At 41.0% G+C, this 25,668-nt stretch overlaps 3 protein-coding genes across 4 annotated transcripts; 1 reads left to right on the top strand and 2 right to left on the bottom strand.

The window, feature by feature from the left end:
- Positions 1-259: 259 nt before the first annotated feature.
- Positions 260-5,163, top strand: aldh1a1 (aldehyde dehydrogenase 1 family member A1). Of its 2 annotated transcripts, none has more exons than XM_022751944.1 (13): positions 260-298; positions 1,237-1,341; positions 1,682-1,822; positions 2,012-2,141; positions 2,237-2,298; positions 2,722-2,850; positions 3,058-3,171; positions 3,352-3,454; positions 3,863-4,047; positions 4,163-4,327; positions 4,479-4,636; positions 4,814-4,888; positions 5,091-5,163. In XM_022751944.1, the coding sequence occupies exons 1-13, from the start codon at positions 263-265 to the stop codon at positions 5,161-5,163; spliced, it is 1,476 nt and encodes a 491-aa protein (XP_022607665.1). In that variant the 5' UTR covers positions 260-262. The 2 variants fall into 2 exon arrangements, with proteins under 2 accessions (XP_022607665.1, XP_022607674.1); XM_022751953.1 differs by having other exon boundaries at positions 263-298; positions 1,237-1,345; positions 1,686-1,822.
- A 922-nt stretch (positions 5,164-6,085) lies between these two features.
- LOC111227250 (transmembrane channel-like protein 2) lies at positions 6,086-15,337 on the bottom strand. The gene is made up of 20 exons (XM_022752688.1): positions 15,292-15,337; positions 15,090-15,131; positions 14,506-14,905; positions 13,349-13,495; positions 12,153-12,243; positions 11,978-12,059; positions 11,745-11,851; positions 11,565-11,663; positions 10,910-11,052; positions 10,667-10,814; positions 10,038-10,232; positions 9,688-9,867; positions 9,109-9,267; positions 8,773-8,901; positions 8,174-8,241; positions 7,656-7,895; positions 6,955-7,080; positions 6,625-6,703; positions 6,405-6,534; positions 6,086-6,303 (listed from the first exon to the last, which is right to left on the bottom strand). Exons 1-20 carry the CDS (start codon positions 15,335-15,337, stop codon positions 6,086-6,088), a joined length of 2,829 nt encoding a protein of 942 aa, XP_022608409.1.
- Positions 15,338-18,360: 3,023 nt separating this feature from the next.
- Positions 18,361-25,430, bottom strand: LOC111227241 (transmembrane channel-like protein 1). The gene is made up of 18 exons (XM_022752678.1): positions 25,233-25,430; positions 24,918-25,099; positions 24,707-24,797; positions 24,524-24,605; positions 24,201-24,307; positions 24,018-24,116; positions 23,690-23,832; positions 23,461-23,605; positions 23,165-23,359; positions 22,535-22,714; positions 22,275-22,427; positions 21,492-21,620; positions 20,429-20,496; positions 20,047-20,286; positions 19,841-19,966; positions 19,629-19,707; positions 19,064-19,196; positions 18,361-18,786 (listed from the first exon to the last, which is right to left on the bottom strand). The coding sequence occupies exons 1-18, from the start codon at positions 25,428-25,430 to the stop codon at positions 18,560-18,562; spliced, it is 2,577 nt and encodes an 858-aa protein (XP_022608399.1). The 3' UTR covers positions 18,361-18,559.
- Between the last annotated feature and the right edge of the window lie 238 nt (positions 25,431-25,668).

Raw genomic sequence — 25,668 nt, 5'->3', positions numbered from 1 at the left:
TCTCACTCAGTGATCCAGATATTAGCTTTCACAATCAAGAGGTCCCACACACATGCAGTACAGTATATGGATAAACACTCAAACACGCTCGGGTGGACACCGGCTTCCATTTGTGTCTTTTTCAGAGGGAAAACATGCAAACATGAACTCCAAGCCTGACAATTGCCACCAGCAGCACGCTGGTAACGGGTGCAACCACCAGGGTCCAAACCAGAACCACAAATCACAGCATGTAGATGAACCTGAGGCGCAGGCCCTGCCCATGCCGGTCCCAGACCCCCCAATACAATACACAAAGGTAAGCTGTGCCGGGCAGTCAAGGGTCAAAGACTGAACCAAATGTGAGGAATGATCCAAGCTCCAGTTTGGACCAGATTTATTTGTTCCTGGAGGGAAATTTAGCTCATAATAAAAAGTCAGAGTTCCATATAGTTTACCAATAAGACACTCGGATTTAGGATCTAATTATAGAAAATGTAAATCAACCACATATGTAGGGTTTGGCTTTCTCAGTCATTAATGGGACACTGTGTGCAGAAAAATCCACTGCAGAGGGATCTGTGTAGGTGTTTTATATTAGGCAGTCAAGTTTTAATTACAATTCTGATTTGATATTAAAAACTGCAGGTTTTGATATTTTCCTTTTATCCTCATCCTAACATTTCCCATGTGTCTCAGTGGTCAATTTTCTAACTGTGTTGCTTTGTTACCAGGCGGGTTGTGAGTCTTATCATCTGGTCTGAATTTGGGTGAATCAACCTGTTCATAATTGGTTCAGTTGCCCTTTAATATTGGATTGTGTACCAGTGATGTAGTAATTTAGTATTTATGGTTTGTGTCCAAACTGAAATAAGCTGTGTCTGCTTGTAATTAGACGAGAAGGAAAATGTGGTTTTTACGAGATGAAACAAGATGAATATGGGAAAATAATTACGGGTCCTTTATCAGTTCAGGTACTGATGAAGGCAGTTACCTGAAAATACTCTACGTGCTTTACAGCATGCAGATGCACCTCATAAAAATATCAGAGCAGGCAAAATGACTCCCACTAAATCCAGGGAGCCTGTTATTAATTTCATCAGGCTGAGAAGAGCTGATACGCTTCACCATGTGCTCAGGACCGTCTTTGATCTGCTTTGAGACAATAAGCAGAGGAGATACTACTTGAAGGAAAAAAATTTATCTGTGCCGTTTCTTTGTGTATTACTGCTCTTTACTTCTCCTCTGGTATCTCAGTTGTTCATCAGTAACGAGTGGCATGAGTCATGCAGCGGCAGAAAGATTCCTGTGTATAATCCCGCCACAGGAGAGCTGCTGTGTGAAGTGGAGGAGGCTGATGCAGTGAGTATATTATACATCACCAGTAAATTAGATGGGCTTTTTACCTCTGTACCCGCAAGAATTGGATAATGAAGCTGGTGGAGAAAGTGCATTGTACCATCTTATGTTATTTTATACAGTTGTTTGAGTCTGTAGCATTTTCCATCCTGCAAGAGGGACCCTCTGGCTTTGGGTGGAGTTTTTCCTTATCCGAATCCAGGGTCCGAGGATGCAGGGTGTCAAATACAGATTGTAAAGCCCTTTGAGGCAAAATTGTGATTTGAGATATTGGTCTATAAAACTGAAACTGACTTGAGTTGACTTTTATGACCACTACCTCAAAGTGTGCCTTCTCTTGTAGGAAGATGTGGACAAGGCAGTGAGGAGTGCCCGAGCCGCCTTCCAGATGGGGTCACCATGGCGATCCATGGACGCCTCAGACCGAGGTCATCTACTTAGTAGACTTGCTGACTTAGTGGAGAGAGACCGGCTGCTACTGGCAGTGAGAAACACACACACACACACACACACACACACACACACACACACACACACACACACACACACACACACATACACACACAATAAATCCTCAGTTTGAATATTGCTTCCCAAAATTTAGGTTTGAAGTGGTTTAATGCAATTGAGTAATGGCACTTGAATAATAATTACTATGTTTTTCTATTTCTAGACCCTAGAGGCCCTGGACTCTGGCAAAGTGTTTCTCATGGCATATTTTGTAGATCTGATGGCCACAATCAAAACCTTGAGATATTATGGTGGCTGGGCCGACAAGATTCACGGCAAAACCATCCCAGTAGGCGAGTTCCCCTCTTTTCAACACTCCTCACAACTTTACATATAGACGGAGATACTGCCATGTTTGACAGCTATTGTTTTGTTGTGTTTTTTTTAGATGGAGAGTACTTTACTTACACACGACATGAGCCCATTGGAGTCTGTGGACAGATTATTCCTGTGAGTAGATAAAATAATTCTGTCCAACACTAGAGAGTCATACACTTAAAGGACCTATTTGTAAGTTTTGTTCTTGCTGCATAGCCAGCGTTAGCATTAACAGCTGTTTACTTACCAGTCTAGATGAAACGTTGCAAGTGTGAGCATAGCATCAAGATATTTACATTTCTGGTTAGAATATTTTGTACTAACAATAATGTGATCTCTACCCGTGTCAGTTTAACAACAGAGAAGAAAATCTGAAGAAATCTGGCAACATGGTCAAACTTCTTTCACCTTAAATCAGTTTAATTGATTGAGTCTGGCTGTATCACACCCTCATGTATTTTAATGCTTATTAAATATGAATTATACTAACCAAGAATTTAGTAATTTTCCCCATGTTGTTGAAACTCAAACATGTCTGTGCATTTCGGCCGACAGTGGAACTTCCCGTTGATGATGTTTGCGTGGAAGATTGCTCCTGCTCTGTGCTGTGGGAACACTGTAGTCATCAAACCTGCTGAACAGACCCCATTATCAGCCCTGCACATGGCCGCACTCATAAAAGAGGTACTTGGATTGTTACTTTTTTCCCCCAACAATGATATAAGAACAAAGAACATGTGGACAAAAGCCATAAACTTGCATTCAGACACTGTCGAGGCCTACGTGGCTGTAAAAGTAGAAAGACTGCTCTAAGATTATGTCTCAGTTAAAGCTGAGCATGTGTAGTTTAGGCTGTTTATTATATCTTTCCCTCCGTCTCTCTGGGTCCAGGCCGGGTTTCCTCCAGGTGTGGTGAATGTGGTGCCAGGTTATGGTCAGACAGCAGGCTGTGCCATTTCCCACCACATGGACATAGACAAAATAGCCTTCACTGGATCTACTGCTGTTAGTATCTACTGAAATCTTCTCTTCTCTTCTCTTCTTTTCTCTTCTCTTCTTTTCTCTTCTCTTCTCTTCTCTTCTCTTCTCTTCTCTTCGCTTCTCTTCTCTTCTTGTACTTCTTCTAGTGTTTTAGTGTCCTTTGATCCTATTTACTGATCTCACACTGTTGTCCCTGGTTGCCAGGTTGGGAAACTCATCCAGAAGGCAGCAGGGGACAGCAATCTGAAAAGAGTTACACTAGAACTCGGTGGCAAAAATCCAAATATTGTCTTTGCAGACTGTGACTGTGAGTATTTTTCTTTTCAACAGTTACTTGATTACTTGCTTGATTAGTTGCTTTTTAAATATATTGTTCTTTTTCTACCTTCAGCATGTGTTACAGCGTACATACACTGAGTGTCACTGAAGAGATTGCTTTATTCTATGCACTGTTGACGAGAGCAAAATGTTTTAAAACTACTCAATGTAAAAGTAAAGGTGTGACAAATCAACGGACATGAAATACACAGAATAAAATTCAAGTAATCAGAACATGGAGTGTGCAAGCAACTCCAAATTATGTCCTTTAAACGGTTTTAAATGTCACTGGTAAAAATTGAATCTCAAACAGGGGTGATACTATATTAACCCTTCTTACTGCCTGTCAGTAATCTAGCTGCAGCATTTTAGACTAGAGTATGTGTCTGTCTTGCAGTAGAGTACGCAGTGGAGCAGGCCCACAGTGGTCTGTTCTTTAACCAGGGCCAGTGCTGTCTGGCTGGATCCAGGGTGTTTGTGGAGGAACCAATCTATGAGGAGTTTGTCCGTCGCAGTGTAGAGAGAGCCAGATCCAAAGTCCTGGGAAACCCACTGCTGCCAGGGGTGGATCAAGGGCCACAGGTATACAAGAACCCTATTTATTTGACAACTGATACAGGTAACAGGTCAGGAAGCAAAAAAAACCCAAACACACAAAGAGAAAATAATTTGAGCTGCTGGTTGCTTTTTTCTGTAGATTGACCACAAGCAGTTTGATAAGATAATGGAGCTGATAGAGAGTGGGAAGAGGGAGGGAGCCACGCTGGAATGTGGGGGGTCCCCATGGGGTCAGCAGGGACTTTTCATCCAACCCACCGTCTTCTCAAATGTCACAGATGATATGCGTATCGCCAAAGAAGAGGTACTCTGCTCTCAAACACATCTGCACATACACAACCACGCTCGATGGTGCGCATGACAAACACACAGATTATTTGTGTCCTCATTTGAACACTGTGCTCTGAATTTCCTCCTCGTATAACACCTTCATCCCTGTACTCGCACCCGCTCAGATTTTTGGTCCAGTGCAGCAGATCATGTGTTTCCGTAGCATCCACGAAGTCATCCAGAGAGCCAACGCCACACACTACGGCCTGGCAGCAGGAGTGTTTACCAACGACATTGACAAAGCCCTGACAGTCTCCTCTGCTCTGCAGGCTGGCATGGTGTGGTACGGATCAAATCCTCTTCAGTTTAGCTCTTACAGTTAATGTTGAGTGTCATGCAAATCATCAAAGAAAACTTTCCTTAAAGTTATATTAGAATCATATTAGATATCATATCAATGCATAATGCATGCCTTTGGTAGATTAACTGTTATGTAATGAGCTGGGGGTTTTTTTTCTAGGGTGAACTGCTACAATGCCATGAGCGCTCAGTGTCCATTTGGTGGCTTCAAGATGTCTGGCAATGGGAGGGAACTGTGAGTATAAACTTTCGGGCAGTAACCCTTTATACGTGCTGTATTTATGTCCACCACACATCTACATACAGGTCTGCACTTTTAACATTGCAACTTTACTGGTAAATGTTGATCATTTAATGTGAGGAAACACTATCACAAGTGGCATGTAGCACCTTTTCATTGCATAATCTGTGTTTTTTTTTTATTATTATTATTTTAGGGGAGAATATGCTCTTCAGGAGTACACAGAGGTCAAGGCAGTCACCATCAAAATCTCACAGAAGAACTCATAACACCGTGATATCACAGGAATGACTTTTTCCTGCCTTTTAAATTCTCTGCCACCCTATGGCTTCAGACGTTTTGTAATAATCAAATGGCACTGGGATGTTTTTGAAGGCATCGTCAATTCTGTGTCACTTTATGTACATTCATTTCTGCTGAGATAGTCACTATTTTTTCAATATCCTGTCAGTGTTACGTCTCTGTTGCTAGATATTACTGTGACAATGTAGACTTCTGTGTTCCCCCAGTGTACTATCTCAGATGTTTTACTTTAACAGTTTAGCGATCAGTACGTTCTCTATAGCAGTGTCTCTTTTGTGTTTGTTAGTTTAGAGAGCCTGTTTCTGTTCAGACGTAATAACTTCAATAGCACTTTGCCAGAGATGAAATATTTTAATTGGTGTCATACAAAAAAATTGACAAAAGACATTTTACAAACTATTTACAGGGATTTCAAAATGAAATCAATAAAATTTTTGACCTATATCGATAACCACTAAACATTATCTGATTTCAGTGCACTTAACATGAACATGTCCATTTCTTGCTATATATCTGTATTACAACAAGGTACAGTGCCATGGTTTTTGTTGATATTTTTGCTGTGGCAATTCTAGTCATTTCTGCGTCTTTACTTTACACTGCAGTAATCATAGACTTTTTCTGTGGTTAATTATAATTAATGCATGTTTAAAATACTAGCTACAACACTTCAGTTATGCAGTAAAAAAAACTATAATAATGTAATAAATGATTGATGAAAATGATTATTATCCATGCAAATGAATTTCTGAAAAGTCTATAGTTATCGCAGTGGTGCATCCGTCCTCCGTATATATGACAATGACTGCAGAAGTCATGCTTACAGACGCCCGTTGTTCGTTGTTAGTTGTAGGTCTCGTCTGGGTTTTGGTCCATGAACCGTGTCTCTCATTGCCTCGGAGGCCCGCCGCGACCTCTTCCTCTGCCCGCCCCAGGTTGAGGCCCCCTGGCATTTCGAGGAGGCACGCCTCTTGGGCTTGGGGCACGGGTCACTGGCCTTCTGGGGTTTGGGGCCGCCAGTGACACGTCCTTTTGCAGATTAACCCCTTTTCCTGCCGCACCTGGCTTTGTTTTGGGAGACTTGCTGCCCTTCTCAATTACGACATCTGAGATGACAGATGGAGAGCAAAATGAGTGGTGAGGACAGTCAGGTGCAAATTGGCTGATAGCATGTGCAATAAAGGAATATGCAGGTGTGTGGGTTTACCAGGGGAAGGTGGCTCTTCCTCGATGGGGGGTGGTATTAGAGACTTGTCTGGCAGCAAGTCCTCCAAGTCTTTCATCACTTGGTTAGTGCTGTCCTTGTTGTTCCTGCGGTTCTTCTCCTCGTCTCGAGCCTAAAGTGTCCACCAATAAATCAGACAGTCATTTTTTTGATTGAATCTTTTGAAAAAAGAGGGAAACAAGAAGAAAACACTCATACTAACCATTTGCATCTTCCTTTTAAGGTCCGTGTTCGCTTGTTGGTATCCTTTTGACACTGCATTCAGGTAGTAGATGGCCAACCTGTTATAGAGGATTATAAGTCTTTTAGGTGAAAGCCATTGTAAACAGTACAACAGCTTAGACCACAGGGCAGTCGACAAGTTTTATGACTTTACTTTCTTCAATTACACACAATAAGAATACATAATGTATAATGTGAAAAAAATCTTGTTATGTTATTTCAATGTCTACTTACATTTACCTTCCTCTCCAGTACATGGGATGGTATTTCACTCCCTAATTATTTTTTTGGATATTTAAATGATACATACACCATGAGAAGGACAGCAGGCATGATGAGTCCCGGGTTGGTGGCATAGGTAAAAATGTTCCCTATGAAGGATGGAAGATCCTGTTCTATAGTCTCCATGACCACATCATACATCTTCTCTTGACCACTGGTGAAAAGACATGGACCAAATTAACTGTTTGTTGCATCTAATCTTTGGACAAAAAGACAATTTTAGTATGTTTAAGCACAAATGTGCTTGTATGACCTGAAGGGGACAGCAGAGGAAAACTAGCTTCATGCTGACTCTTTAAGCTACATTCATTTGTGTTTAATATTGTACATGTTCCCTTACAAATAAACAAATAAAGTAAATAAAAATGCCTTTTGCCCAGGTGTAATGTCTACTAGGGCTGCAACAATGTGAAAAATGAATGGTGTGATAATCCCACTACAACCCAACAGGAATGTTCCTTCTTTTACTGAACAGAACCAGAAACAGGTGAAAAAAACAAGTTGTTGCTGTCTCAAAAAAGTGGTTTACTGGTGTGTCAAAAAGTCAGGAGCCTAAAACACTAAAAACAACCAGTACATATGGATAAATTGACTTTAAAGGTTTTAAATTGTTTCTGGTAGATGCAGTTAATTAATAAATTGAAGTACTTTTAACATGCAGAAGAATTCACCGTGAACTATTAATTCATATTTCACTGTCTCGTAGTCAACAATTTCAGTCCTACTGACCTGAATGGCCCGCAGTCGAAGGAAGGGGGCAAGGTCATGATGGTGTAGACGACTGGAAGCAGACTGAGGAACAGCACGAGCAGCAGCAGGCCCATGTAGAAGTTGTTTGAGCGTGAGGCCTTGAAAACTCGCTCATGAGGAACATTACAGGCCATCACTGCCCAGCACTGGTAGTACATGGAGCACAGGAGGCGCAGAACATTCATACCCACCAGACCTGGAGCATAAAATGCCCCCATCCTGAGGAAAAACAAGATGATCTAATCATTTAAATAAATCTGAGTCCTCTAATTAGTGTAATATCAACAGGCAAACAAATAAAACATCTTGAAGAGTCAGGCACTCATCACTCTGTATTTTGTTAATGAGTGGAGACAGACAAGGAGAAACCAGAAACATGAGCTGTTTTTCATCAGAGAGAAGCTCATTAGTCAACCATAAGTCCCATTAGAGAATCTCTTGTTATATATAAAAGAGGCAGAAAATAAAATCAAACATGCAGATGTAGAGTCATTCACCATATCATTCCTTGATTGAAGACAAGCCCCAGCACGTTTCCACTGATGTCAAACTCTCCATATGAAGGCTGGAAGAAAACACAACAACATGATCAGCATGTTCGTCTGAAATGAACAAAGAACGGGTTGATAAACTTTGCATTTGCCCCTCTCTCTGTGCCTACGTTTCGCTCTCTCTCTGTAATTAAGTTCTCATTGCAGTGTCCTCTTTCACTCAATGTTAGGGATCACCTGTCTCGCAAGATGTCGTGGTATGGTATCAGGTGGACTCGGTTCCAATAGGAACCGTGCTGTACTATCACAGAGCTGAATGACATGTTCGCTGTACAATGATGACATGAGCACTCATTTAACTGATACACCCACTTGAAATTCACACTGTATAACTGCAGAGACAAGAGGCACAAATGTCAGGCTTAATTTCATGTAAAGGCTGGTTTTAACGACAGGATGTCAAAATGGTGATGCTTTGATAGATAGGTAAAAAGAAAATAACACTTTAATTTATTTTAACAAAACAAACAAAAAAAAGAAACACACATAATCTACAATCTACACTGAAACACCGAGACCCACTGACACACATTGCCAGTACTCACAAATCCAGCTTCCAGGTCCCAGCACCAGCAGTAGTTGAGGAAGCGCACAATGACAGCTCGCAGGAAATCACCAATCAGGATGGTCAAATAGGTCACTTGCATGTCTGACACGATTAGCTTCACAAATTCCTGCACAGAAAAAGACGGCAGCGAGAAAAAAAGCAAAGGAAATAAGGACAAACATAGACCAATGAAATCAGATGTGAGGTCTGTTCTGTTTGATTTGAAGTGGGGTGAAGTGCAGGAATGATGCTGCAAATGGAGTTAAACTAGGCTACTCTGCACCCCCAGTTTCTCATTCACCATAGGACAACAGTATATAACGCCACTACTGACTATTCCCACTCCGGTCTCCCAGCAGGGTCCTCTAACGACGTCAGCTGGGTTCACATCTGGAGGAGGCACGTCTGTCGTGTTGAAGTGGGAGGTGTAGTTGGCATAGTACAGATTCATAGACCATTCAGTGGCATTCTTGATTGTCTTCTCCCTCTCCAGCTAAAGAGAAGAAAGAACATCAAAGAGCAGTCGAGGCAAAGCAAAGTTTATGTCAAACAACTTGCAGACAAAATACTCAGTTCACAGCCTTGATTCAAAGGAATTGTTCCATATTGGGAAGTACTGCTCACTTTCTACTTGAGAGTCGCATCAGAAGATTGATACCACATTAAATATAGCTAAAGCCAGCAGCTGGTTAGCTTATTAGCTCAAACACTGGAAACGATTAATATAGTTTTTTAAAGGCCAGTCAGAAATGTAGCTATTTTGCTCTTAAGTTGTTAATATTTATATAATATATCAGAAGGCAGAGCAAACACAGAGAAGGTTAGTGACTCTCATCACATGAGATAGTGTCCATGAACGTTGGTAAAAAATGAGCCCAAATGTGTATTAATACCTCAGGGTCATACATCATACCTTGGCAGTAACCTCATCAAACAGGGCAAAGAGGAAGGTGTAAAGGTTTCCCAGGAAGAGGGCAAAGATTCGACCCAGCTGCCACTTGAGGGCGATACGAGGGTGGTAATCCTCCAACTCTGCAATTGTTTCAAACAGAGGAGGACACACCAGCCCCAGCAGAGACATCACAAACTCCACCTGATACATCAGACAAGAGAGGGGGAATATTCATCTTATTTTGCACTCTAATTTTCAAGCCTCAGCTCTCCCACATCGCCAAAGATCCTTGTGAACTCTATAAAATAATGATCTGAAAACTCATAGCCTAAACAGAAATTATAACATTTTAATGTTTAGTGTCAACCTGCCTCGTTCTTTTCAAACCATGAGAGATCGTCTTTCTTCCTATCAGCAAACTCCTGAGAACGTTTCACAACAAAGTAGATGAGGTATCCGCTGCCTCCAAGGCAGCACAGGATCATAACGTTTGCAAGGACCCTGAGGAACCGCCGGAGATGGATGTTCTCGTCTTTCTGGTTCTCCTGTTCATCCACGATGGATTCCTACAGTGGGGAAAAATTACCGGTAGATAAAAATGATCCATTTCTTTTTAAAAAAAAAGATGCATTTAAGCCTCTTCTAGTTTTATGTTTTATGTACCACATTGCATGTTTCAGAATTTGAAATCTCACTGCAAACCCTGTAAGGAAAATGAGATTAAAGGAAACATCCATCCTGTAATGCTCTTATATTGGTGTAAACTGCACTTTATTATTCTGAAATGTTCAGTATTCCAGCATTTAATTCTAGTGGGTTGTCTTTAGAGATGACTTTTCAAATAAATAAAAAAAGTTTTCCTTCATTAAGGATGTCACCTTCATGTTTGTTCAATTTTGGTGCAAAATGGTGACTCAAGAAACCTTTGCTCTCAAAAGACATTTATTTCATGTTCCAGAGTTCATCCTCCAAACACAGATACACAAACACACCTGCTAACCTTGAAGCTGGTGGTGATGGAGGCGTACTTATTGTCTGCAGTCTCAGGGTTTCCTATCAGGTAGTCCCAGCTGGTGAACATCTTCCAGCTGAAGATGAACTCTCCCTCCTCCGCCCCGTCTCCTCCTTCATTTGAGTTACGAGCCATTCTGCAAGAGAGAAAGATGAAAAGCAGCTCTCAAACATCTCCAAACGCATACATGTACTGTACATCCGATTGCCTGCATTAGTGCGTCTCGCTTACGTTCTAATGACAACCATCAGGCTGTATCCAAAGAGGCCGACACCCACCAGCAGGTATGACAGAGGGAGTCTGAACTGCAGCAGTCCGATCGTTCGGTCGCTGTTGTAGTACCCGTAAAACAAAAAGGAGTACTTGCAGTATCCCTGTTGATGAGGTGTACAAGGAAATTCTTACAGACACATATCGCAGCTGCACAAGCAGGTGCAAAGCAACTTTCACAATTTTTTTTTTTTTTAAACAAGATTAAGAAAAAGTTCAAATATAGCAAATAAAATAGTAACTTCTAAGAACCTACAGCCATGCTAACGGCCCTGTGAGGCTGTACTTGGGACATTTCTGTTGAAGCATTTCCCCTCAAAACCCACATGTTGGCAGCATGGGAAAAGTCAGGGGATCACCAGCATCATTAGGATTCGTCCTCTGAGCACCATAGATGTCTGTACAGAATTTCATGACAATCCAATGAATGGTTGATGAGATATTCAGTCTGGACCAAAAATGGTGGACTAGTTGCCATCCCCATAGCCATGCCACTAACACATCTTATCTGTGGTATACCATGTCTTTCCAATAATACTGATTGTAAATATCACCCACATATTGTCATAAGTTGAGTCAGGTTTGATAAACTGATAAATGAAGCTAAGATCCTCACACCAAAGTCAAAGAGCACAGAGAAGTCCATGGCTGTGGCCTGCTCGTCACGGGGCACAGTTTTCCTGGGAATGGAGCCGTAGGGAAGACCCATAAGGACCTACACACAGACGAGAGGGTCGGAGGTGAGGAGGGAGAGGGATCTGAAAACTTGCACAGTGTATTATGGGAAAGTCTGTACCTCAGGCAGCACCACCAGGCCAAACATGAACCCAAAAAGGACCAGATTCAGACCGTACATCCACCTCAGGAAGATAAAGTAAGATGCCACAGATGACCCAAAGTGACCTATGGTTAGGAAAACAAGGAGCCTGACTTAGAAATGTAGTAACAGGTTATTAGAAACAATAAGTATCTTAGTGTTAGTATTAGTATCTTCTTCTTTTTTTCACATAAAGTCATCGTGGTACCAACTTTCTACTTCCTTTATCTTCCTCTCCCAGGGTATACAGGCTGTTTTGAAGTTCTCAAAGTCACGTTTGAACTTGATAAGTTTCTGGGGACAAAAAAATGTTATTTTAAAAATATCGTTCACATTATAAATTGATAGAGTTTTGTTGTTGCAGTAAGTGTAACATGAACAGATTACCTTTGTGAGCATGACTTTGAAAGCATACAGCTTCCTGCCTCGTCCTTTCCCCAGAGCTCCCTCAAACTTTTCAACAAACTCCTGGGCCTCCCTGTGTGAGCAATCGGAGAAAACACAGACAACCATGACCTACCTAACCCGTGAATGAATTAGTGAGTGGTAACCGGATGTTGAAACGACAGGTGTGGGGTGTTTTAGTGATTGATAATACATCACTACTTAGACTTGGTAAGCAGGAGGTCAGTCAACCACAGCGACATGCCTTAAACAGTGTCAAGCTCATTAAAAAAATAATGCAGCTCACATATCGTATTCCCTTTCCCAGAGCCATGCTTACACTAATCTGTATGCAGAGAAACGTACACACTTACCTCACACACACACACACACACACACACACACACACACACACACACACACACACACACACACACACACACACAAATACACTCAGTTACATAACTCCCAGCCTTGGGCCTGGCAAGGCAGCCTGAACTGTTCCCAGCCCTCTCATACTGAAGATGTCCAACAGACTGAACTGCAGCCAGCGTTGTGTGAGATTTATAGACAGCTGTCATCATGGTTCTACTGTTTCTACTGTGCATCTCACAGACAGTAAAAAAAAAAATCCATAGCTGATTAAGATATTCAGTGTGAGTGAACAAATACAGGCTTGGATCTAATCACTTTCAGAAGTTTCAAGATGTTGATTTTCTGTTGAGTGCTTTTATTTCTTTGCAAAGATAAGTTAATTGAAGAGAATGTGATTAATTGGGCAAACTACGGCATCCATCCATCAGAGCTCAGTTTTGTGTCCAGCAGATTTGTGAAAGCATGACAGCTTTGATTTGTAATATGACAAAACAGAGTCATAGGAAACCTGGTCTGAGCTCTCTGTAAAGCATCTTTTTTAAAGAACTTTGGTTTTGACTGTCTATAGATCACAGCACTGACAAAGAGAAATATCAAACAGCTAAAGCAATGAACAAGTTTTAATAATGCATGATCAGCATCACATGTACATGACATGAGTGATGGTAGGCATGAAGAGAAGTGGAAAAACAAATGAGTGACACACAAAGTGCCAAATTAAAACAAGCATAAAGAAGAAAATATAGCAACAACATTCACAAATTGAAATAACCACAAGCAAACAGCCGGAGGACGTGAGTCACTGTTTTGGTTTTGGTTTTTACTTGAGCAGTATGAGTCTCCTCTTCATGCGCCAGGGTTTGTTCCTTAATGTAGCGATCAGCTTCTTCTTCTCCTCTACCTGTTCCTTCAGGGCTGCGATCTCTCCCTCCGACAGCGATTCTTCATCAGAGTCAGAGGAAGAAGAGGAGCTGATAAAGGGAAAGATGTGTCACGTACCGTGGCTTTGACAAGGCGCCACAGGATTGAAACATCAGCAACTTGTGAAAATCCAACACCTCAACTCATCTGTACGTGAAGATCAATTTTACAAAATAGTGGAAGAGCAGAAACTCAGTGAAGCTCAACTCTCAAATTCATGTGAGACAGTTTGTTTTTTATGTTGGTTTGCGGTTTTTTTTTTTAGACGGGCACTTTAAAAAGGTTTCTTTTGCCTTCTATGCTGCACTTTGTCGAAACATTTTGTTTCAAAAAATCTACTCAAATTGAATTATTATATTGAATCATTTTCAATGACAGAATTAAGAGTTATTGTATGGCATTGAATTCTGCTTTTAAAAAACGAAGTTCAGATCTTGTTTCTTGACTCTCAGAACCAGTAGTAAGCTGCTTTTTAAAATGCTGCCAACTCACACCAAACACACCCGGTGAAACAGTAGGAAGATGAGGTTACTCGGGATGTTTTGTCCCTTTACCTTTGTTTTAAGGCGGCAGTAAATAATGGATGAACTAACGAGGATCACACCAGCACCATTACCAGCAGCCAAAAGTCTTTATCACCCAAAGTTGTCTACCGAAACTGAGTTTTGCTTGTTTTGTAAATCCTCTGATAGGGTGATGATATAACCTTTTCTGTTACCTGGAAAGACTGTAAACCCCTGGTCCACTAAATAATTAACCTAACATTTGGTTGTTGAGGCACAGTGTTCCCCATGAACAGCATCTGACTGCTGAAATGTCCCATTAAAAATCAACCAGATGTACTGTACATGCCATTTATTCAGGGAAACGAGTGTGTATTCTGGCTTTTTATAATATTGAATTGAGTTCCTATATAATTTGCAGTGTTTCATCTCCATGAATACATGGCACATACAATAATTTCATATCACTAGTCTGCATGAGACTGCATGGACAAAAGCGCGTATGAGTGTGTGGAGCCTGCAGGTAGGTGAGAGACAGCTCTCAGAGAATACTGCACCTGCTCAACTTCCCATTCTTCCTTTTCTTGTCCTTCTCATCGTCTTTATCCTTCCCTTGTTTCCCTTTAACATTTCCCTTCTTCTCCTTGTTCTGCTCCTCTTTCTCCTTCTTGGACACCGTTCTCCCTCCTCTTTTCCTCTTCTCTCGGTCGTCTTCGCTCTCCTCATCGCTCTCCTCCTTTGCGGCTCTCCTCCTGGAGGCTTTGGATCCTTTGCTTTTCACACTCCTTTTGTCTTCCTCGTCATCTTCATCACTGTCTCTGGGCCTGGCCTTCTTCCTCCGTCCTCTTTTCCGTGGCTCCTCGTCTTCATCCTCCTCATCCTCCTCATCGTCACTGACCTGTTTGGCTCTACGTTGTGGCCTGGCTCTTCTGTTTTTACTTCTCCTCCTGGCCTCATCTGAGACACACATGTATGCATTTTTTACACAAATAGCTTTATCCAGTGACAACACAATTTATATTCCCAACTTTAATTTACATCATCACACCATCGGATTGTGACAAATCTTCAAGATATAGACATTTCCTGCACAACTTAACTGTACCTCTGATAAAAATGAAGATTGTCTCACAAAACTCACCTTCACTCCCACTATCTAACACAGCATCGACCTCCATCCCAACTGGAGCATGTGAACAAAAACACACAAACATAAAATCAGCTGATCAATCTCAAAAAGGACTTTTTTTTCAGTCATTATCAGTATAATGAAAAAGGGGGAATATTTAAAGCTGAAAAATTGACAGACGTAGAAAATATTTGAAAAAAAAAAATCTTCTCACCATCTTCAACCTTAACTGCAGCATCGTTTTTTCTTTTTGGAGGCATTCTGCTGGGGTACTTTTAGTTATCTGTGTGCTCCCTTTGTCCAGTTAGACCTCGTCCGCTCACTTCAGACTCTGCCTCAGCTCCATCCATGAGTCACTCACTGATGCACCTGTGACGGTACTGTGTCAAAAAGCCAGGATACACACACACACACACACACACATACACACACGTAGGCACAGGTGTGTCTGTGTTTAGGCTGTTCAAAGCCCAGGCTCCTTGACAACCGTCAAAGACACACAGTCCATTAGATGATAATCAGGAGCCCGGGGAGAAAACAGAGCCAGACAATGGACTTGTCAATCAAAATGCTAATTGATATTTGATTAGAGCAACAACAGCACACATGCAGTCCACATTTAAATACAACTTGTATTATTGTCATATACTATATGTGATTATACAACACCACAAACTGATGGTTGAACATTTGCCATCATTCAGTTGTGACCCAGAAAGGAGACACCGGGGCAAATGTAGACATAAAGGTCAGGTCTCATTAAAGTTTGATGGAAGCTTAAGTAATCCTGAGTGAAAAGAGAAACAACTCACTGCATTTAAATACTGTACCCGGTGTCCTGTGTGACTCTGAACTCTGGACTTACTGTACTCCAATGAATAAGGGATTTAAAATAAAATGTTTTATTTAAGAGAGAAGTCAGACGATTTTACAAGCTCTTTAATAAAGGATATGGTCACATTTTTTTCAAGTCTTATCATAAAACAATATTGCCATGCTCATATGTACATTGAAAAAGTAACTGGTCAGTGCAATTATTGCTCCTGTTTTCAAAGCATTTCCAATATAAATCCACAGTCATAGTCCTGTTTATAAAAAACAATAATCCCAAGTTCAGCTGAAGCTAAAATATGAGTTAGTCAAACTAAGCGGTTTGATATAAGATATAATCTTTTTGTTTAAGATTCTGTCTTTGTGATACTGGTGTTACTGTCTTCGCTCAACGAGGAAACAAATAGGACTGTACGTCTGAAAAATACCCACTTGATCTCAGACTTGATTATTGGCCTTGTCTTTTGAATCCGGTTTTGCCTTTGTTTTAAGACAGACTTAATCAAATGTGAACCTGTCTGTCATTAATAGCTTTTATAGCACAACAGTAAAAGGAGGTGAAAGTGAGGCCTGATGGATGAACGGTGCAGCCTGAATTGTCCACATTGCATGTTTCAAACACTAAGATGCAGGTACAACCTGTGTGGTTATGGTCAAATGTCAGATCTGACCTTTTGAATAATGCAGGAGGAAACAGGAGACTCTGCTGCTATTCAGCTAACACACAGAGGAACACTCTTCCGGGGTTATATGAATGCTGGCTTGAAGGCTTGTACCTGAGAGACAAGTTAAGTCCTCGGGGTCGGAGCCTTTCATGTCTTCCTCGTCCAGCTCCTCCTCTTGCTCCTCCTCCTGATTGTCCCCCTCCACTTCCAGTAACCATTCAAATGCGTCCTTCTCACTATACTGTACTTAGTCTCAGAGAAGGCCTAGCTGCGTTTACTCTTCGGATCCATTAACTAAAAAGGGTCTAACTTTCCACCAGTTCACATCGAGGCTCAGCGCCAACCTTTGCTCTCCAAAGCAAAACTGGACACCATCCAAGCTGTCAAATCACTGTTGATCAATGTCTCACTCTTCATTACTGTTAGTGAATACAGCGGACATTGAGATATCCGGTAATGTGCAACCTGTCATGGCTCGGTTTTCTGCCACATTGTACCAGCATGGAGCGAGCCTGGGACAGGGCCAAAACACAGCTCCAGTAGGAGGGTGAAACAGCGGGCATGTGGGGGTTGGTATTACCTGGACAAATAATAGCCAAGCGGATTAGAGAGTCAGAGTCTCCAGTATACAGAGAAGACGGAGGGTTTACTTGACTCCTTATCAAAGTCTTCATTGAATAATGTGATTGACACTCCTTGGCTCAAGACGAAAGAATAAAGCATAGGGACTTACTTCATCCTCTGGATCTCAAATAACTGCAGAATTAATACTTAATGTTAACTTGCCATGAATTGATCATGAGCGTCAATGGAAGTGGGTTTGATTGACACTGTGATTTAATGTCAGTTGCATTATGAGCTCGTTGGCTTGTTGTCTTAAATGGTTTAAGACACAGACAGCATCCCATAGACCTTAAAATTCAATTAAATCTGTACAGGGCAAGACTTTCAATGACTGTCAATATGTAGAATTTCAGGTTAATAAAGTTTAACTAATGGGACAACACTGTTATTTTCAGATTTGACTGACATGTGAGCTGCAGAGCAGAACCAGCTCCTGGGACACTGTATATGATCATGCAGTTATCAGATTAGCAGAAGTCTGATATCCATGTTAAATGATGCGAAATAAGACCACAATCAAGAGATTCACACTAACCACTCAAATCTAAATGTTTTGCACAGGTTATATATGTTCTCATTTGTGCAAAATAATCTGACACAATCTGAGTGTGTTTTCCAAATTCAGAGCTTACTCAGTGTGTCAAATGTATAATATACGGCTGAAAAGCAGATTTAAGTTGAGTGTGTAAGTCCAGCCAGAGATGCATACTGATCTATTTAAGCCTAGCTAGATAGGTTAAACGGCCCCAATGTCTAATGAATTGTTTAATACTTTGGTCCAGTTACAGGTCCAGGCCCGGCTGTGCTCAATATCTGCGAGGCCAAGAGGAAAATATATGTCATTGTGGTTAAAATGAGTTTTGAATATAACTGAACTCATTTTTTAAGGAGGTGGACAGAGGTTAACAACTAAAGTTAAAAGGTGGTTATTGCATGTGACGTCATATTTACATCTTTTAAGACAAAAGGTTCATCAGAAATAAATTAATGCAATTTCAAAAAACCAACATCAGGACAGGACCATTATCATCTTATTCAAATTTCAGATTAATATTGCAGATTTAATTTACTCATTTATTGATTAGTGGTTTCAAAAGACATTGACAGATGTAAGAATTGCTAAGTAACACTTAACATGATATTCTGCTTTTGTTAATGTCTATCTAAACAAAGGAACAACTGCTACTGTAATTCGAAATGCTCACAATGTCTTTTTTATCATGAATGCGCAGTTTTTAAAAAAAAAAAAGTTTCAAGTCAGTCATTCTCACTACTCTCGGTTCACAGTACATCTAAACATCAGGTTCTCAGTAAAGTGCTTTGTTTTGAGTCTCTTTTGCTAACATGCTGTTCTTCACTCCCTCAGTGTCGCTGCAGGCTCGGCACCCTGTACATCCTGGGTTCACTTTGCCGAGAGAAACCGGGCAGGTACCCGGGAGCCCTGTGGTTGCCTTGGTGATAATTCCTGGTGACGGGGGCTCTGGTGGCCGGGGGCTGGTGTTCTTGGTCTCCAGCAGGAGGAGGATGGTCGCGTCCATTCTTACCATGATACAGCTTCTGATGACTGCCATGGTTTTCTTCCTCATCGGCTGAAAGAGAAGGTAGAAATCGGAGAGATGAATCAGATGTGGGCAGAAAATGACAACACGGATTATTAACATTCAGTAGAAAATCAACTGGATAACATTTAACTGTTGTTGGAGGACAGCTTTACTGAAAACACTTGTAGCTGTAAGCACCAGCTTTTTCTCGGATACCGAGATACCAAATTTGTTATGTGGAGGAAGAATGAGACCCATCTTTTAATCCTGTGGTAAAAATCCTTTTCATTGTGTTTCATTTTCATTTAGAACTGAACAGTCTCACTCTCTTGGTCTTGTAGTGAAGCGTTGTTGTTTTGTTGCCCTGCATCCTGTGATGCTGCTTTTCTGGCCTCCTCTAGATCCATCTGTGCCTTCAGTGCTGCTCGTTTGTTCTTCTTCTTGTTTTCCTCATTTTGCTTGAAAAGGAAACACGAGCAATTGTGAGTTTCACAACAGAGAAAGAGGCAAAAGGAAATGTAAAAATCAGCTCTTGGATGAAACGAACATCTTCTGCATTTGACAACACAACGACGAGTGTTAAGTATCGAACCCTTTTGTTCGTGGGCACATATGAACTGTTACTCTGCTGCTCTCTGCTGGAGTGATGAAACTAATACAATTACAGTGGTCACAGTCAGACACCTCAGGCGGTCTGTTTGTGCACCTACACACTGTTGGGAAGTTTTGAAGCTGAGAAAAACCGTTGGAAAAGCTAATGTGGACGACCAACAAATAACAAACATGAACATTCCTGAGAATTACTGACCTTTACTTGCCTAGAAATTCAATATAATATAGTATATAAATATGAGTGATAGAGTACTAGGACAAACAAAATGTCAGTTTACCGCTTGTAGTTTTTTCTTCAGTTCCACATTTGCTTCTTTGTAACTTTTGGATGTGGATTGTAAGTAATAGATGGCTAGTCTGAAAAATAAAATAACAGATTATTATCATCAAATAACCTTAAACGTTACCACTAAAATGAAGTTATGACAGCAATGCAAAATATCTTAAACTGTGTAAAAAATATATATTGGTGCAGTGTTTGCTGACTCACACCATAAGCAGTATGAAGGGCAGCACCAGTCCAGGGTTAGAGGCGTAGCTGAACACTTTACTAAACCAGGCAGGGAAGTCTGACTCCAGCGTCTCATGGATCACATCAAACATACGTTTTTTCCCACTAAGGAGAAGAGAATGATTATGACAGAAAGTCAACTAATTAAATTGTAAAAGCCAGATCCCCTGAACGAGTGTCATTACCTGAAGGGTCCACAGTCAAAAGAAGGAGGAATGGTGACGATGGTGTAGATGGCAGGCAGAGTGGACAGGAAGAGGATGACCAGCAACATGGCCATGTAAAAGTTGTTGGAGCCAGAGGCCTTGAAGACTCTTTCCTGCGGCACATTACAGCACATCACGGCCCAGCATTGCAGGTACATGGACACATGGAGCCGGAGGACATTCAGGGCAGGTAGGCAGGGGGCATAGAAAGCACCCATCCTGGAGCAAACAGAAAAGAGGGAGAGGAGGACAGGCTGAAGGTGCTGCTCTTCATCACTAGTTAGTTTTACATTATACCACTGCAGCTAGTTGTAAATAATAACACAAAAATTATCAAATCAAACCAGTGTTGTTTTCTTACCATATCATTCCTTGATTGAAGATCAGGCCCAGGACGTTCCCACTGACATCAAACTCAGAGTAGGATGGCTATCACAAACAACACAGGAAAGACAACAAGACCAGGTCAAAACTTAGTAAATGGCTGGACTGCATTGTCGGCTATTTGCATCCTGCCCAGTGCCACCCAAAGTCCGCCCTTTATCTGTTCCCTCCTCTCCTACTCTCTGTGCTCACATATACAGTATTTTAATACAACTGAATTTCCAAAAAAACTGTTCTAATTTACATGTTTTTCTGTTTCTGTTGTCAGACAGTGGGACAATTATGAAATAGTGACTGAAACGTGGCCCATTAAGACTACCTGTTAACGCCCAAGCCATTAACAAGCTGCTGCTCTGCTGCTGCTAAAATCCTGATTTTATGACAGTGATTTTGTCTGACAAAATCACCATGTCCTCATCCACACAGTCTTGCTATTGTTACCAGTGACCGTAGTTATGTCAATATATTTTTTTGAGCATCCCAGTGCAATAGCATGTGATCTGTCTTTGGCAGAAATAAAATACAATACAATACATTGGCAAAAGGCGAAGCAAACCTGGAGTGTTTTGTGTTCACAATGCACATGTTGAAGGAACCGCTACACAGACTTGAAATGCACCTTGAGAGGTGGGCACAGTGAACTGATCTGAGGCCAAACTGAGACCACCTCAGTTCGGTCTAAATGCACTATGTTGGCAACACTGCAGGCTGTATACACCCCCCTAACAGAAACTAACTTATTTATTATTTTTATTATTTATTATTTGAAAGAGCAACAGCCAATGGGGTAACTCCAACTCAGTCATGTTACACTTGGCTGTCCAATGGTGGAATTACGATCACTCATCAGTCAGCAACATTCACAATTATAGGGCTGGTCTAGCCAAAAATAAATCTGCTCTGACTCATATTCTCATAGACAGTATTTCTATTCACCTCTGGAAAAACAGGCACATCTTTGATGTGTAATAACAAATAAATTATACACTGTTGAATTTCAGCGGCACTGTCACTGTGATCAGTTAGAAAAGATGACTCACGAATCCGGCCTCCAGGTCCCAGCACCAGCAGTAGTTGAGAAAACGAACAAGCACAGCTCTCAGGAAATCACCAATCAGCAGCGTGATGTAGGTTGTCATGGTATCAGATATGATCAGCCTGACAAACTCCTGCATAGGATGAAGCAATCATATATATAATATAGTATAATATCTATATATAAATATTTGATAACAATAACACATTCTAATTATATGGATAATTTAAAAGAAAGAATAATTTTTTTCCATGTTTGCATTATGATGATCATATAAGGTTATACTTTTTATTTACTACTTTATCATTGAGTATATTTCTCAATATTTAACATGTATGGTTTGTTTACATTTATTGTGTATGGGTTTTCTAAGCATATGTAGCTATTTGTCCTACTCAATGTAAAATATACTGTGTTTTATCTTTAACCCATTGTATTTTTTTGCACTTATTATCAAAGATTTCTAAAAGCAACATAATGTGATCAGAACACATTTCTATTAGAAATCATTGTTAAATACAGTTTGGTTTGATTATGGTGTCAAGCAATGCAGTGCAGTAATATTGTAATGAAAAGCAGCATTATGAAATAAAATAGTCGAATGAATAGAATAAAATGCCCTTGTGAAATGTAAACTGACTTTGCTAAAAGGAGATTTTATATTCCACATTTTGTTCATTCATATGATTATTTCATAAGCAGTCACTTTGAGTATCCACAACTTTATGATGCATCAACAATTACGTCATGCAGTTATATAATGGTTTGCAAACACATGCACACTGACCTGCCCCACCATGGTCTCCCAGCAGGGCCCTCTGGGTACATCAGCAGGTTGGATAGTGATGGGCGGGGCAGTGCTGTTTTCTGATAGTGTGCCATTGTAAAGACTGGCTTCCCACATGGTTATATTAAACTTTATGATCTTTTCCTCCTCTCTCTGAGACATACACACACACACACACACACACACACACACACGCTTGATATTGATTATAATGTAACATTACAAAAGCATCTCACACATCTACTCACACTAGCTCTCACTTTGAGGTTGATCTCATCCATGAGTGCAATGATAAAAGTGTAGAGATTTCCCAAGAAGAGGGCAAAGATACGACCCAGCTGCCACTGCAGAGCGACACGAGGGTGGTAGTTCTCCAGGGTGCTGATGACGTCAAAGAGCATGGGGCAGAACATCCCCAGTAATGACATGACCATGTTTACCTGAGGAACACATGTGTCTTTAGACTCAAGACAGCTCATATCACACGTGAGGACAATGGAGTGTAGCCTATTTTTTTTTACCTAGTATGCAATGCCAGTCTGTTACTTAACACAGTAACTGTGTCCCAAACCTGTACTAAATACTAAGTCTAAGCAGCTTTAGAGTAAGTAGTGTATTCATATTGATAAAGTGACAAAATGAGTCAACAAAAAGCTTAGATTTTTGAGAATACTATTCCTCCACAAAGTAATGCACAAAGGAAAGAGGGAAGCTGCTATTCTTGAAATGAGAATGTGGTGCAAATGCTTTAACCCCATATATCATACCGCTCTACATAAAGAACTTGTTCAACAAGTCTTGCCTGCCACTAAAATGATCCACATACTTTTCCCCTCTGTATTCTGTCTCTTTGATTCCCCATGTCTCCATCTCTCATTTCTCATTTCTACCTCATTCCTTTCCCACCAGGTGTGATTCTCCAGTCCGTCTAGGGCAAACTTCTGAGAGCGACGCACTACAAAGTAGATGAGGTATCCACTTCCTGCTAAGCAGCACAAGACCAAGAAGTTGGCGAGCACTCGCAGAAAGCGAGTCAAATGGATGTTGTCATCCTTTCGGCTCTCTTGCTCCTCTAAGATTGCCTCCTGGAGAGGTAAAAGGAGGGTTATACAGGGTACAGATAACTGTATAATAAGTGGTGTCACTTAGCTACTATATTGGAGCACCAGTGGTCATCAGTACTGACCTTGAAACAGGTGGTGATGGAGGCAAACTTATTGTCTGCAGTTTCAGGGTTTCCTATCAGATAGTCCCAACTGGTGAACATCTTCCAGCTGAAGTTAAAGCTGTTATCATCTCCAACCCCTGACTCATTTGCATTACGGGCCATCCTTTAACCAGAAATAGTCACAGATTCAGTAGAATGTTGTGCCTCAAAGACATTAATTAGTTCTTTGTAGTCATAATAGACTCACGTTCTTATGACCACCATATAGCTATAGGCCACTGTTCCCACACCAACCAGGAAGTACGACAGAGGCATACGGAACTTAAGCCAGCCAATGGCTCGCTGGTTGTTGTAGTAACCATAGAAGAGGACTGAATACTGAGCGTAACCCTGTGGATACAAATCATAGTTGGAGCACAGTCATAGATTCTCATATTTGTAGGTGTTGGTAGCACTTAGCAATTTTCTTCCACAACTTTGGGCAACAGTACATCTTCATTTAAAAACTGTAGCAAATGAAAATATAATGTTATTTAAAGTGGGTGAGGTGAGCATGACATATGTTGTCAACTGACCCCACAGTCCCATAAGACAGCAAAGTCCATGGCACTGGCCTCCTCAGCCCTGGGGACAGTCTTTCTTGGGATGCTGCCATAGGGCCTCCCCATCAATGCCTGTAATAATAATAAGAAGAAGAAGAAAGTCAAACATTTAATATACTCAAAGCAGTATTTTAGGGCAACCAAACTCCGCCATACCTCAGGCACCATAACCAGGCCAAAGGTCAGACCAAACAAGATCATGTTGATGCCATACATCCACCTCAGGAAGATAAAGTAAGAGGCAACTGAGGAGCCAAAATGACCTGAAGGGCGGAGGGAATAAATATGAGGATGATCATTACACTAATACTCAACTCTTCAAGCAGAGAAACTAAATGTGAGGCCTGCAAAACATGTAAACTATACTATAGGTGCATTTACTAGAAAACCATACATACTCTATGTTAATGGCTTGCATAGTTTTATTATACTCATCTACTTATAATAAGTACATTGGAAAAAAGATAAAACAAGCCTACTTTCAATCTCCTTTATTTTCATCTCCCAGGGAATGCAGGCCGTTTTGAAGTTTTCAAAGTCCCGTTGGAACTTCATCCATTTCTAATAAAAATAAATAAACGAGATGCATAAATAAAAATGCATCATATATTCCTTTACATTTAGATGATATTCTAAATAAGTCGAGGTCAGTGACTCCTTGCCTTTGTCATCATGACCTTGTAAGCATAGAGCTTCCTGCCTTTCCCTTTCCCCAGAGCTCCCTCATATTTCTCCACAAATTCCTGAGACTCCCTGTAACAAAGCAGGCATCTGATTAAATGATTTAGAGGTGACACTTTGAATTGCAGCTGAGAATTCAGGGGAATCTGATCACTTCAGGAACCTACTTTTATCAATGAGAAAACAAAATACCGTAAAGTGACGAGTTTCTTTTTCATTGGCCAGGGTTTCCCCCTCAGACTTTGGATCAGTTTCTTCCTCTCGTCCACTGCCTCCTTCAGCTTCTCCAGCTCCTCTGGTGACAGAGACTCTGGCCTCACCTCTTTCTCCTCATTGTCCTCCTCTTCATCATCTTCATTGTCTACCTCACTCGTCTCCTGCTCTGAACTGAGGCATAGAAGAGTAGTGTGTTTAATGTCTATGCAGCTTTCTTGTGAGCGATAGGACAGTTTTCCTCTGTAAGAAACTACAGATTTGTGAGATAACGCTTTACCTTGATTCAACTACTTTCTTGTGCTTTTTCTTCTTCACGTCCTGCTTTTTGTCCTTCACTGTACGTTTCCCTCCATCATCTTCTTTCTCTTCTTCTTTTTTGGCACGTTCGTGTTTCTTTTTTCCCTTGGCAATTCTTTCTTCAGCTTCTCCCTCCCCCTCCTCAGTTTTTCTTGTTTTTTCATTTTTGATATTCTTCCCTGTTTTTGCCATCTTACCTCTTTTTATTTTGACCTCCTGCTCCTCCTCGTCCCTCTCTCTTCCTCTTGTTTCTTGATCATTCTTTGTTTTCCTTCTCCTGCCCCTTTCTCTTTTCTCCAGCCTGGCCTGTAATTCCTCTTCCCCTTCCCCTGCTTCTTTCGATGCTCCTTTCCTCCTCCCATTCCCCCTCCTCCTTTTCTCTCTATCACCATCCCTTCTTTTTCTTCTGTGTCTTTCCTGCTCGTGTTCC

Source organism: Seriola dumerili, unplaced genomic scaffold (assembly GCF_002260705.1).
Source record: "Seriola dumerili isolate Sdu_G_001 unplaced genomic scaffold, Sdu_1.0 BDQW01000017.1, whole genome shotgun sequence".
Lineage (NCBI taxonomy): Eukaryota > Metazoa > Chordata > Actinopteri > Carangiformes > Carangidae > Seriola > Seriola dumerili.
The sequence above is the reverse complement of the archived record's forward strand: the minus strand, read 5'-3'. Positions and strand labels throughout refer to the sequence as shown.

Coding starts and splice junctions, on each gene's coding strand:
- LOC111227241 (XM_022752678.1), bottom strand. CDS start 25,430: ATGGCAAAAACAGGGAAGAATATCAAAAATGAAAAAACAAGAAAAACT. Junction 23,833..24,017: donor CTGTCTTATGGGACTGTGGG/GTCAGTTGACAA, acceptor TTGTATCCACAG/GGTTACGCTCAGTATTCAGT. Junction 21,621..22,274: donor GGGAGACCATGGTGGGGCAG/GTCAGTGTGCAT, acceptor CATCCTATGCAG/GAGTTTGTCAGGCTGATCAT.
- aldh1a1 (XM_022751944.1), top strand. CDS start 263: ATGCCGGTCCCAGACCCCCCAATACAATACACAAAG. Junction 1,823..2,011: donor GAGACCGGCTGCTACTGGCA/GTGAGAAACACA, acceptor TTCTATTTCTAG/ACCCTAGAGGCCCTGGACTC. Junction 2,142..2,236: donor CGGCAAAACCATCCCAGTAG/GCGAGTTCCCCT, acceptor TGTTTTTTTTAG/ATGGAGAGTACTTTACTTAC.
- LOC111227250 (XM_022752688.1), bottom strand. CDS start 15,337: ATGCCTCCAAAAAGAAAAAACGATGCTGCAGTTAAGGTTGAAGATG. Junction 12,060..12,152: donor TCAAAGTCATGCTCACAAAG/GTAATCTGTTCA, acceptor TTTTGTCCCCAG/AAACTTATCAAGTTCAAACG. Junction 8,242..8,772: donor GGGACCTGGAAGCTGGATTT/GTGAGTACTGGC, acceptor GTTTTCTTCCAG/CCTTCATATGGAGAGTTTGA.